This window comes from Phocoena phocoena, chromosome 5 (genome assembly GCF_963924675.1).
Source record: "Phocoena phocoena chromosome 5, mPhoPho1.1, whole genome shotgun sequence".
NCBI lineage: Eukaryota > Metazoa > Chordata > Mammalia > Artiodactyla > Phocoenidae > Phocoena > Phocoena phocoena.
Genome location: NC_089223.1, coordinates 32,725,645 through 32,740,401, shown reverse-complemented (window position 1 = coordinate 32,740,401; position 14,757 = coordinate 32,725,645). Strand labels below are relative to the sequence as shown.

Below are 14,757 nucleotides of genomic sequence, written 5' to 3'. Positions count from 1 at the left end.
ATGCTACCAGAAAACTACTAGATCTAATCAATGAATTTGGTAAAGTAGCAGGATACAAAATTAATGCACAGAAATCTCTTGTATTCCTATACGCTAATGATGAAAAATCTGAAAGTGAAATTAAGAAAACACTCTCATTTACCACTGCAACAAAAAGAATAAAATATATAGGAATAAACCTACCTAAGGAGACAAAGACCTGTATGCAGAAAATTATGACACAGATGAAAGAAATTATAGATGATACAAATAGATGGAGAGATATACCATGTTCATGGATTGGAAGAATCAACATTGTGAAAATGACTCTACTATCCAAAGCAGTCTGCAGATTCAGTGCAATCCCTATCAAACTCCCACTGGCATTTTTCATAGAACTAGAATAAAAAATTTCACCATTTGTATGGAAACACAAAAGACCCCGAATAGCCAAAGCAATCTTGAGAAAGAAAAACGGAGCTGGAGGAATCAGGCTCCTGCACTTCAGACTATACTACAAAACTACAATAATCAAGACAGTAGGGTACTGGCATAAAAACAGATATATAGATCAATTGAACAGTATAGAAAGCCCAGAGATAAGCCCACGCACATATGGTCACCTTATCTTTGATAAAGGAGGCAAGAATATACAGTGGAGAAAAGACATCCTCTTCAATAAGTGGTGCTGGGAAAGCTGGACAGGTACATGTAAAAATATGAAATTAGAACACTCCTTAACACCATACACAAAAATAAACTCAAAATGGATTAGAGACCTAAGTGTAAGACCAGACCCTATCAAACTCTTAGAGGAAAACATAGGTAGAACACTATATGACATAAATCACAGCAATATCCTTTTTGACCCACCTCCTAGAGAAATGGAAATAAAAGCAAAAATAAACAAATGGTACCTAATGAAACTTCAAAGCTTTTGCACAGCAAAGGAAACCATAAACAAGACCAAAAGACAGCCCTCAGAATGGGAGAAAATATTTGCAAATGAAGCAACTGACAAAGGATTCATCTCCAAAATATACAAGCAGCTCAATAACAAAAAAACAAACCACCCAATCCAAAAATGGGCAGAAGACCTAAATAGACATTTCTCCAAAGAAGATATACATATTGCCAACAAACACATTAAAGAATGTTCAACATCATTAATCATTAGAGAAATGCAAATCAAAACTACAATGAGATCTCATCTCACACCAGTCAGAAGGGCCATCATCAAAAAATCTAGAAACAATAAATGCTGGAGAGGGTGTTGAGAAAAGGGAACACTCTTGCACTGTTGGTTGGAATGTGAATTGGTACAGCCACTATGGAGAACAGTATGGAGGTTCCTTAAAATACTACAAATAGAACTACCATACGACCAAGCAATCTCACTACTGGGCATATCCCCTGAGGAAACCATAATTCAAAAAGAGTCATGTCCCAAAATGTTCATTGCAGCTCTATTTGAAATAGCCATGACATGGGAGCGACCTAAGTGTCCATCAACAGATGAATGGATAAAGAAGATGTGGTACATATATACAATGGAATATTACTCAGCCATTAAAAGAAACGCAATTGAGTTATTTGTAGTGAGGTGGATGGACCTAGAGTCTGTCATACAGAGTGAAGTCAGAAAGTGAAAAACAAATACCATATGCTAACACATATATATGGAATCCAAGAAAAAAAAAGGTCATGAAGAACCTAGGGGTAAGGCGGGAATAAAGTCTCAGACCTACTAGAGAATGGACTTGAGGATATGGGGAGGGGGAAGGGTAAGCTGTGACAAAGTGAGAGAGTGGCATGGACATATATACACTACCAAACGTAAAATAGATAGCTAGTGGGAAGTAGTCGCATAGCACAGGGAGATCAGCTAGGTGGTTTGTGACCACCCAGAGGGGTGGGTTAGGGAGGGTGGGAGGGAGGGAGATGCAAGAGGGAAGAGATATGGGAACATATGTATATGTATAACTGATTCACTTTGTTATAAAGCAGAAACTAACACACCGTTGTAAAGCAATTATACTCCAATAAAGATGTTAAAATAAAAACTTTACTGGTGGTGATTTCTGTCTATGTGGGGAATGTTCTCAGTTATTACCAGCTACATCCTCTTCAGCACTACCCGAAAACCCCTCTCAGGGAGAACACCACAGTATGTATTCCATTCGTTCTTTCCCCACCACACCCTTAATTTTAACCATTAGAAAGTATATTTAATATCCATTTTCATGATGGGGAGGAGGGTATTACACCTCTTTGACCCTTTGTAGCAAAACTGGAGATTTGCTCTACTGCTGTGCATTCACATTCCTATTTAATGGTGATTCCAACATGTCTGTGAAATTTATTATTTTAGACATCAGCTAGTGAAGGCCTGGAGAAAGAGAAGTGAAACTATTGTTTAAATTTTTTAGAGCACTATTTGCATGTTGGCTTTTTCCTCAGCATTTTATTGGATCCCATGCTAAGTCACATCACATACATTTTATCATAAAGCAAGAGTTGGAAGTTTGTACTTCTAACAACTACGTATGTATTTTATGTCTGATAAATCATGAGTAATGGACAAGCTATTACTCTCATAACAAGTGAAGTTTAATATTCCAGTGCTCACTTTAATTCCCATTGCCAACCTCTTGAAATGTATATAATTCCATCAGATCATTCACAAATCTTTCCAAAGGGCTTATAACCTCATAATGTGCCCACAAGTTTGTCCTTGCTCTCTGTGTTCTTGTTCTGAACAAGATCTGAATCCAATCCAGATAAAACTGATGAGATGAAGAGAAAATGTGTAGTGTTCGATGATAATAAGGCAATGTCAAATTTTGATCTGTGTAGGAGAATAAATCATAAGCTTCTATGAAATATTTTTATGATGTTTTAGCCATTCAGGTATTCTTTTTTAATTCTCTAGAAAAGTGGGAGAGATAAATATCAATTTTTTCTTCTACTTTGGAGAAGGAAAATATATTCAGTGAGAGAAACCAGATAAATAAATGTAAAGATAAAGACTGAAATTCAAATAAATGAATTCTGGTTTATGAGTATCTTAATTTAATCCCATTTGGGGAAGAGCTTTAGGGTGGTATTAAGAGACCTTCTAAATTGGCCAGTTTGGAGTTTTACACAGCCTTTGTAGGGCGTGGTTTATCCATCAGTAAATGGACATATGGTATCCTTCCTCCTTCTTACAAAATATAAGTTGTTTAAAACTTGTGAAAGCGGTCTAAGTTTTGGATGAATTGGAATTTACTTGTTTTCATCCCCTGAACATAATCCATAGTCTATTTCAATGAGAATGGTTCACTTTTCTACTGTATAATGAATTACCTGAGCTAAATGCTGTATTTCTGTGCACATGAAGAGGAACTCCAATACCAAAAGTACCCAAATGTGGCCTCATGGCACTTCACAGCTCCTATATCTCAGATGGCCAGGGCCCATGCTGTCTGCTGCTCATGTTCACCGTGCTCCCACCCCAGCTTCTTCAGGCTGCTCAGCTCCGAGCCCTGACACAGTCTGAGAGCCAAGATGCTCCACTAACATCTTAAGAGACAACAATGGGAGAGGCTCATTAAGGTCCCATTTCTTCCTGGATAAAGAAGCTCCAGTTCATGAGAGGTAGTACACCCTAAGGATCTTTATGGATCGTTGCTTATTCATCATATTATAGGTAAGTCCCATATTAGCTATGTTCCATTTGGAAGTGGAAGATTTCATGACAAACAAGGAAAGCTGGTTGGAACAAATTGGCACGGTGCAGAAGGCAAACCCAAGAAGAGTCTCCAGTACCAACGCCATTTAAAAACCGGCTGTTCCACTCCCAGAGTATACCAGGGCTCCTCTGTGGAAAAGAGAACTGAGAAAGGGAAGTGGGTTTCCTCTCTACTAGAGTTGAGTTGTCTGTCAAGCAATATTCAGGCTCAAAAACAGGCCACGGGCCAGCCACAAAGAGCTAGGCTCGATCACATCAACTCCAACTTAAGGCCAAGCTTCCCTTTGTGGAGGCTGCTCTGACACCAACACAATTTCTGATCTAGCATATCTGTGTCCAGTGTAATCTGAGTAGCAAGGAAGTTCTGGGCTTTACAAACTCATACCGCCAATAAGCAGGAAGATTTGAGTGGGGAGAGGGAGGGGTACATTTGGAAAACATAACACAACTATAACAACAATATGACATATTGAGTTACTAAATTTTCTCACATAATCTTCGGGACTGCTTTAGGATCTGGTGCTACCCTCCTCACTTCATAAATGAGGCAATCACAGTTCAGAAATGCTAAATAGGGTGGCCAAGGTCTCACAGGTAGTAAGCCAGGGAGCCCAGAATCAAGCCACGGACTACTGGAATGCAAAGCCTCTGCCCCAAGAACATGCTGTGGCTTAATTATATCAACCAGCTGCTTTGCACAGAGAAAGCCTACAGTTTAAACAGTTATTAATCAGACACACCTCTAATGCTGGTACAACCTTGAGATGGGCAGAAAGTACATGTGGAGTTCAGGGAAGCCCACTCTGGTGCTGCCAGTGTTGTGAGGGTTGGAGGGTATCCTCTCAGAGCTACCACTTTTCCCACTTTTCCCATCATCACCCTTTTTGGCAACATTAACTTCTGCCTTTATCTCGATGCACCGATCAATGCTCCACAGTGCTCAACACTGGCAGGTCATAAGGACTGATGGCCCAAGGAGTCACTGTGGCAAAAAGACCACAAAAGCCCTTTCTGGCTCCCTTTGGAGATGACACAGCCTCATAGTGATTTAAGACACCTTGTGCAGCCCACGTGAGTTTCCTGCTCCAAGTAACTCTCCATTGTTGACCCCTCTGATGAGGCAGGATTACACCTATAGGAGAAGGTGCTGTCTAGATAACTCTTGTATGTCACTTGCTTGAAGTGGAGAAAGCATTTCATCATAGAAATAATTTAAATGACAAATCATTTATCAGGCAAGCCCACAAACCCCCATTTAAATCATATTTCATAAGGTCCCTTCTAACCAGAACTCAGTGAAGCACAGTATCTTTTAAAATAGCAATGACCCCAGCCCACACCCACTCCAGCCATCCTGCCTAGGCAGCCCAGCCCCAGCATGCCCTAGGAAATCCCCAGCCCATGCCCACTCCAGCCCTAGCCAGCCTGCCAAAGCTGTCCAGCACACACAGTCCACACAGGGGTGTTGCTGCACAAGGCCACCTCCTTCAAGACTGGGAAGTAACTATTACACCTAATTCGTAGAAACAAATACAAAAGGCCAAACAAATGAGGAGACAAAGGAATTTGAAAGAACAGAACAAGATAAAATTCCAGAAAAAAAAAAAAAAAACTAATGAAACAGAGATAAGTAATTTACCTGATAAAGAATTCAGTTAATTGTCATAAAGATGCTCACAGATCTTGGGAAAAGAATGGAGGAACACAGTGAGAACTTCAACATATAGTTAGGAAGAGAACCAATCAGAGCTGAAGAATACAAAAACTGAAATGAAAAATACACTAGAGGGAATCAACAGCAGATTAGATGATACAGAAGAATGGATCAGTGACCTGGAAGATAGAATAGTGGAAATCACCCAATCAGAACAACAAAAAGAAAAAAGAATTTTAAAAAATGAGGATATATTAAGGGACCTCTGGGACAGCATCAAGTATACTAACATTCACATTACAGGGGTCCGAGAAGGAGAAGAGAGGGAGAAAGGGACAGAAAATTTCTTTGAAGAAATAATGACTGAACAATTCCCTAATCGAAACAGATATGCAGATCCAGGAAGCACAGAGAATTCTAAACATAATGAACCCAAAGTGATCCACATCAACACATGTCATAATTGAAATGGCAAAAGTTAAAGAGAATATTTTAAAGGCAGCAAGAAAAAATAAGTGACATACAAGGAAACCCCCAATTTTTCAGCAGACACTTTACAAGCCAAAAGAGAGGGGCAGGATATATTTAAAGTGCTAAAAGGAAAAAAATTACAACCAAGAATACTCTTCCCAGAAAGGTTATCATTCAGAATTGAAGGAGAAATAAAGAGGTTCCCAGGTAGGCAAAAACTAAGAGTTCATCACCACTAAACCAGCCTTACAAGAAATGTTGATGGGTTTTCTTTAAGTGGAAAACAAATAGCCATAACTAGACATAAGAAAATATGTGAAAGAAAAGAAATTCACTGGTAAAGGCAAATAGATAGTGAAGGCAGTGGATCAACCACCAGTAGTATGAAGGTTAAAGGACAAAATTTGTAAAATAAACTATAACTACAATAAGTAGTTAAGGGATACACAAAGTGAAAAGATATAAAATTTGATGCCAAAACCATAAAACATGGGCTGGAGGGAAGTAAAAATGTAGTACTTCTAGAATGTATTCAAATAAGTGACCATCAGCTTGAAACAAACACACACACACATATATATATATATAGTTACATGTATATGAAACTCATGAACCACAAACCAAAAACCCACAATAGAAATACCAAAAAACAAAGTGAAAAGAACTCTAACCTAACACTAAAGAAAATCATCAAACCACAGGGGAAGAGACTAAAAGAAGGAGAAAGGAACAGAGAACTACAAAAATGACCAAAAAACAATTAACAAAATGGCAATAAGTACATACTTATCATAAGAACTTTAAATGTAAATGGACTAAATGCTCCAATCAAAGGACATAGGGTGGCTGAATGGATTTAAAAAAAAACCCAAACCCACTTATATGCTGGCTTCACATCAGATCTAAAAACACACACTGACTTAAACTGAAAAGATGGGAAAAGATATTCCATGCAAATGGAAACTAAAAGAAAGCTAGGGTAGCAATACTCATATCAGACAAAATAGACTTTAAAACAAAGACTAAAACAAAAGACAAAGAAAGGCATTACAAAATTATAAAGGGGTCAGTCCAAGAAAAGGATATAATATCTGTGAATATTTATGCACCCAACATTAGGAGGACTAAATACAATATAACAAATATTAACAGACATAAAGGGAGAAATCGACAGCAATACAATAAGAGCAAGGGATTTTACTGTTCCACTTATATCAATGGATAGATCAGCCAGATAGAAAATCAGTAAGGAAACATTGGCCTTAAATGATTAGATCAGATGAACTTAATAGATATATATAGAACACTGCATCCAAAAACTGCAGAATACACATTCTATTCAAGTGCACATGGAACATTCTCCAGGGTAGATAACATGCTAGGCCATGTGTCAAACAAGTGTCAATAAATTTAAGAAGATCAAAATCATATCAAGTGTTTTTCCTGATCACAACAGTATAAAAGTAGAAATCAATTACAAGAAAAAAACTGGAAAAAATATAAACACATGGATACTAAACAACTTGCTACTAAACGACCAATGGGTGAACAAAGAAGTAAAAAGGAAATCAAAAAACACCTCAAGACAAATGAAAATGGAAACATAAAGATCCAAAATCTATGGGATGCAGCAAATCAGTTTTAAGAGGGAAGTTCATAGCAATACAGGCCAACCTCAAGAAACAAGAAAAATCTCAAATAAACAACCTAAATTTACAACTAAAAGGAACTAGAAAAAGAAGACTATACAAAGCCCAAAGTTAGTAGAAGAATGGAAATAATAAAGATCAAAGTGGAAATAAATGAAATAGAGACTTTAAAAAAATTAAAAAGATCAATGAAACTAAGAGCTGTTTTTTGAAAGGATAAACAAAACTGATGAACCTACCTTAGCCAGTCTCATTGAGAACCTACCTTAGCCAGTCTCATTGAGAAAAAAGGAGAGGGCCCAAGTAAATAAAATCAGAAGTGAAATAGGAGAAATTACAACCAATACCACAAACATACAAACAATCATAAGAGACTACTATGAACAATTATCTGCCAACAAATTACACAACCTAGAAAAAATGGATAAATTGCTAGAAAAATACAATCTTCCAAGACTGAATCAGGATGAAATAGAAAATCTGAAAAGACCAATTACTAGTAATGAAATTGAATCAGTAATCAAAAACTTCCAAAAAACAAAAGTCCAGGACCAGATGCTTCACAGGGAGTTCTACCAAACATTTAAAGAAGAGTTAATACTAATCCTTCTCAAACTATTCCAAAAAATTAAAGAGGAAGGAACACTCTCAAACTCAATCTACAAGGCTAGTAATACCCTGATACCAAAACCAGACAAAAACACTACCAAAAAAGAAAATTACAGGCCGATATCCTTGATGATCATAGATGCAAATATCTTCAAAAAATATTTGGAAACCAAATTCAACAATACATTAAAAGGATCATACACCATGATCAAGTGTGATTTATTCCAGGGATGCAAGGATAGTTCAGCATCCACAGGTCAATCAACATGATACACCACATTAACAAAACAAAGGATAAAAATCACATGATCAGGGAGGGGGAAGGGTGAGTTTTGACAGGGCGAGAGAGAGTCATGGACATATACACACTAACAAACGTAGTAAGGTAGATAGCTAGGGGGAAGCAGCTGCAAGGCACAGGGATATTAGCTTGGTGCTTTGTGACAGCCTGGAGGGGTGGGATGGGGAGAGTGGGAGGGAGGGAGACGCAAGAGGGAAGACATATGGGAACATATGTATATGTATAGCTGATTCACTTTGTTATAAAGCAGAAACTAACACACCATTGTAAAGCAATTATACCCCAATAAAGATGTTTAAAAAGAAAAATCACATGATCATCTCAATGGGTTCAGAAAAGGCATTTGAAAAATTCAACATTGATTTATGATAAAAGCTCTCAACAAAGTGGGTATAGAGGGAACATACCTCAACATACTAAATTCCATTTATGACAAACCCACAACTAGCATCATACTCAACAGTGAGAAGCTGGACACTTCTCTAAGATCAGGAACAAGACAAGGATGCCCACTCTCATCACTTTTATTCAACATATTGATAGTTTTGGAAGTCCTAGCCACAGCAGTCAGAGGAGTAAAAGAAATAAAAGGAATCTAAATTTGAAAGGAAGAGGTAAAACTGTCACTGTTTGCAGATGACATGATACTATATGTAGAAAATCCTAAAGATGTCACCAGAAAAATACTAGAGCTCATTAATGAATTTGGTAAAGTTGCATGATATAAAATTAATACAAAGAAATCTGTTGCATTTCTATACACTAACAATGAACTATCAGATATAGAAATTAAGGAAACAATCCCACTTATCATAGCATCAAAAAGAATAAAATACCTAGGAATAACCTACCTAAGGAAGTAAATGACCTGTAGTCAGAAAATTGTAAGACACTGATAAGAGAAATTGAAGATGACACAAATAGAGAGATATACTGGGCTTATGGATTGGAAGAATTAATATTGTTTAAATATCCATACTACCCAAGGCAATCTACAGATTCAATGCAATCCCTATTAAAATACCAATGGCATTTTTCACAAACAGTCCTAGAATTTGTATGGAATCACAAAAGACCCCAAATGGCCAAAACAATCTTGAGAAAGAAGAACTGAGCTGGAGGTATCACACTCCTGATTTCAAACCATACTACAAAGCTATAGTAATCAAAACAGTATGGTACTGGCACAGAAACAGACACTTAGATCAGTGGAACAGAATAGAGTCCAGAAATAAACCCATGCTAATATGGTCAATTAATCTACAATAAAGGAGGCAAGAATATACAATGGCAAAAAGACAGTCTCTTCAGTAAATGGCACTGGGAAAACTGAACAGCTACATGTAAAAGAATGAAACTAGACCATTTTCTTACACTATATACAAAAATAAACTCAAAATGGATTGAAGGTTTAAATGTAAGACCTGAAACCATAAAAATCCTAGAAGAAAACATAGCCAGTATGCTCTTTGACATCAGTTTTTGCAATATTTTTTTGATCTGTCTCCTCAGGCAAGGACAACAAAAGCAAAAATAAACAAATGGGACCACATCAAACTAAAAAGCTTTTGCACAACAATGGAAACTATTAACAAAAATGAAAAGGTAACCTACTGATGGGAGAAGATATTTGCAAATGATATGTTCAATAAGGGGTTAATCTCCAAATATATAAAGAACTCATACAACTCTATCAAAAACCAACAATCCATTTTAAAAGTGGGCTAAGGACATGAATAGACATTTTTCCAAAGAAGACATACAGATGGCCAACAGGCACATGAAAAGATGCTCAACACCAATCATCAAGGAAATGCAAATCAAAACCATAATGAGATGTTATCTCACACCTGTCAAATGGCTATTATCAAAAAGACAAGAAGTAATAAGTGTTGGCAAGAATGTGAAGAAAAGGGAACCCTTGTGCACTGTGGGTGGGACTGTAAACTGGTGGAGCCACTATGGAAAACAGTATGGAGGTTCTTTTAAAAAATGTTTAAATACAATTACCTTACCACCCAGCAATTCCTCTTTTGGGTATTTAACCAAAGAAAACAAAAACACTAATTTAAAAACATGTGTGCTCCCCCATGTTCATGGCAGCATTTACAATAGCCAATATATGGAAGCAGCCTAGGTGTCCATCAATAGCTGAATGGATAAAGAAGATAGGGTATATACCCATGATGGAATATTACTCAACCATTAAAATTATTGAATTTTGCATTTTGATTGGACAACATGGATGGACCTAGAGGGTGTTATACTAAGTTTAAAAGTCAGACAAAGACAAATATCATATATTACTTATATGTGGCATGTAAAAACAAACAAACAAATGAAAAAACATAACCAAACAGAGTCATAGATACAGAGAACAAACTAGTGGTTGCCACAGGGGAAGGGAGTGGAGGAATGGGTGAAATAAGTGAAAGGAATTAAGAAGTACAAACTTTGGGACTTCCCTGGTGGTCCAGTGGTAAAGAATCCATCTTACAATGCAGGGGACGCAGGTTTGATCCCTGGTTGGGGAACTAAGATCCCACATACCTCGAGGCAACTAAGCCTGCATGCCACAACTACAGATCCCACACACCCTGGAGCCTGCGCGCCACAACTAGAGAAGAGGAAAACCTGCTCGCCACTAGAGAGAAGCCCACGTACCACGATGAAGAGGCCTCGCACTTCAACAAAAGATCCTGCATGCCTCAATGAAGATTCCACGTACCACAGCTACGTCCCGAGGCAGCCAAACTTAAAAATAAATTAAATAATTTTTTTAAAAAGAAGTACAAATTTCACGTTATAAAGTAAGTAAGTTACAGGAATGCAATGTACAGGCATACCTTTTGCGTCGGGTTCCAGACCACTGCAATAAAGTGAATTTCACAATAGAGTGAGTCACACAAGTTTTCTGGTTCCCCAGTGCACATAAAAGTTTACACTATATATGCTTACACTATACTGTAGCCTATTAAGTGTGCGATAGAAATATATTCAAAAAAACGATGTACATACCTTATTTTTAAATATGCATTGCTAAAATGTGCTAACCATCATCTGAGCCTTCAGCAGGTTGCACTCTTGTTGCTGGCGGAGGGTCTTGCCTCCATGTTGGTGGCTGCTGACTGATCAGGGTGGTGGCCACTGAAGGCTGGGGCTGCTGTGGCTATTTCTTAAAATAAGACAGCGAAGTCTGCCTCATCGATTGACTCTTTCATGGACGATTTCTCTGCAGCATGTGGTGCTGTTTGAAAGCATTTTACCCACATAGAACTTCTCTCAAAATTGGAGTCAGTCCTCTCACACCCTGCTGCTGCTTCATCAACTGAGTTTATGTAATATCCCAAATCCTTTGTTGTCATTTGAACGGTCTCCACAGCATCTTCACCAGGAGAAGATTCCATCTCAAGAAACCACTTTCTTTGCTCATCCACATGAAGCAATTCCTCATTTGTTCAAATTTTATCAGGAGATTGCAGCAATTTGGTCGCATCTTCAGGTTCCACATCGAATTCTAGTTCTCTTGCTATCTCCACCACCTCTGCAGTTCCTTCTTCCACTGAAGTCTTGTACTCTCAAAGTCATCCATGAGGGTTGGAATCAGCTTCTTCCAAACTCCTGTCAATGCTGATATTTTTTACCTGTTCCCATGAATCACAAGTATTCTTAACAGCATTTAGAATGGTGAATCCTCTCCAGAAAGTTTTTTATTTAGTTTGCCCAGATCCATCAGAGGAATCACTATTTATGACAGCTATAGCCTTGTGAAATGTACTTCTTAAATAATAAGAATTGAAATTGGTCCTTGATTTATGGGCTGCAGAATGGATACTGTATTAGTAGGCATAAAAGCATTAATCTCATTGTCCATCTCCGTCAGAGCTCTTGAGTGACCAGGTGCATTGTCAATGAGCAGTAATATTTTGAATCTTTTTTTCTGAGGAGTACTAAGTATTCAGTAAACCTTGTTGTAATCAGATGTGCTGCCATGTAGGCTTTGTTGTTCCATTTATAGAGCAGAGGCAGAATAGACTGAGCATAATTCTTCAGGGCCCTAGGATTTTCGGAATGGTAGATGAGCATTGGCTTCGACTTAAAGTCACCAGCTACATTAAACCCTAACAAGAGCGTCAGCCTGTCCTTTGAAGCTTTGAAGCCAGGCATTGACTTCTCTTCTCTAGCTGTGAAAGTCCTAGAAGCCATCTTCCAATAGAAAGCTGTTTTGTCTACATTGAAAATCTGTCGTTTAGTGCAGCCACCGTCATTAATTATCTTAGCTAGGTCTTCCGGATAACTTGCTGCAGCTTTCTGGTGCAATAGCGCTTGCTGCTTCACCTTGCACTTTTGTGTTACAGAGCTAGCGTCTTTCTTTAAATCTTATGAACCAACCTCTGCTAGCTTCAAACTTTTCTTCTGCAGCTTCTTCACCTCTCTCAGCCTTCAGGGAATTGAAGGGAGTTAGGGCCTTGCTCTGGATTAGGCTTTGGCTTAAGAGAATGTAGTGGCTGGTTTGATCCTCTATCCAGACCACTAAAACTTTCTCCACATCAGCAATAAGGCTGTTTCACTTTCATTTCTGTGTTTATTGGAGCAGCACTTTTAAATTCCTTCAAGTACTTTTCCTTTGCATCCACAACTTGGCTCGCTGCTTGGTGCAAGAGGCCTAGCTCTCAGCCTACTTCTGCTTTGACATGCCTTCCTCACTATGCTTAATCATTTCTAGCTTCTGATTTAAAGACACGCAACTCTTCCTTTCACTTGAACACTGGGACCACTGTAGGGTTATTAATTGGCCTGATTTCAATATTGTTGTGTCTCAGGGAATAGAGAGGGCTGAGGAAAGGGAGAGAGATGGGCGAATGGCCAGTGGATGGAGCAGTCAGAACACACACAATATTTATCAATTGTTTGCCATCTTACATGGGTGTGGTTTGTGGTACCCCAAAACAATGACAATAGTAACATCAAAGATCACTAATCACAGGTCATCATAACAAATATAATAATAATAAAGTTTGAAATCTTGCAAGAACTACCAAAATGGGACACAGAGACAAAAAGTGAGCAAATGCTGTTGGAAAAAATGGCATATATAGACTTGGTTGACAAAGGGTTGACACAAGCCTTCAATTTGTAAAAACAAACAAACAAAAAGCCCCTGCAGTATCTGCAAAGTTCAATAAAGCGAGGTCTGCCTGTATAGTTGATACTATAGTAATAACTTTGTATTGTGATAGATGGTAACCAGACTCATAGTGGTGATCATTTCGTAATGCATAAAAATGTCAACTCACTATGTTGTACACCTGAAACTAATAAAATATCATAAGTCAACTATACTTCAATAAAAATTTTTTAAAAATAAATAACGCTGAAACATTGCATCAGTAATACCATAGAACACAAGCATTTGGTGCAATGTCTCCAACAGGGAGGAAGTTGGGGAAGGTGAGAGTTGGGGACAGGGCTCCAGGGGTCAGAGGTAAAAGGGGGGGCCAGGTCTTTCGAGGGAGACTCTGAATGAAGTGTGGGGTGAAATGCAGGAGAGGGGCTTCAAGAGGATGAGGAGGGAAAGGGCTGAGGGCGAACAGGGCCCCCTGCCATTGTTCACCCTTGTGTGCAATGTGCCAGCACCCCCTATCTTCTCTGGGCACCAAGCCTGGGGCCCCCAGCCCTCCTCCTTCCACCCTCTCTTCTTGTTCCAGTGGGCAGGGTCCTTGTACCATGGTGTCCCAGGAATGACGCTGTGCCTCCATCCTCTTCCCACATTCTCTCGGGCACGAAGCAGCCGTGTGGCCTTTCTGTAGTTTTTCTAAGGGCTTTTACTGCCTGGAATGAGGGAAATGAAAAGGGTACATGGCTCCTTCTAGATCATCTCCACTCTTGCCCTCATTCTCTATACTCTTCCTTCTCCATTTGGACCCTGTGGGAAGAGGGAAAGGCCTTAGAAGTCATCATGGTGAGTGTGGGACACACAAAGGACCCATCCACATAGCAGAAAAAACAAGTCTGAAGCACTCTTGCTCCAGGACTGGGGCATGGGGTGCTGTTTGAGTGGAGAGGCGATGGGGTGAGGGCTGGTGATGCCTGCCCTGGGGCTGGGGCAGCAGGAGGGAAGAGAAACTCCTGGGGGTCTCCCCTCTAGACTTCTCTTCCCATCTTTTGCTTGCCTCCAAAGTACTCTTGCCAAAACCACTCTAAGCTAACCTAGGGCCAAATGAGAAAAGGAGGAGAGGAAGGTAGGCAGAGTCCCATATAGAATAACCAGTCCTGAAGGCCATTTTTACATGAGGAACATAAATAAGTCACAATGAATTTACATATGCATATACACAGAAACACATGTGCATGATAGTAC

At 38.8% G+C, this 14,757-nt stretch overlaps 1 protein-coding gene across 1 annotated transcript in view; it reads left to right on the top strand.

Annotated features, from left to right (window-relative positions):
* Positions 1–14,757, top strand: part of RNF175 (ring finger protein 175) — a 77,803-nt gene that overhangs the window by 36,728 nt on the left and 26,318 nt on the right. The window contains 1 exon segment of the mRNA XM_065877206.1: positions 2,039–2,146. Coding sequence (XP_065733278.1) covers positions 2,039–2,146 — 108 coding nt within the window.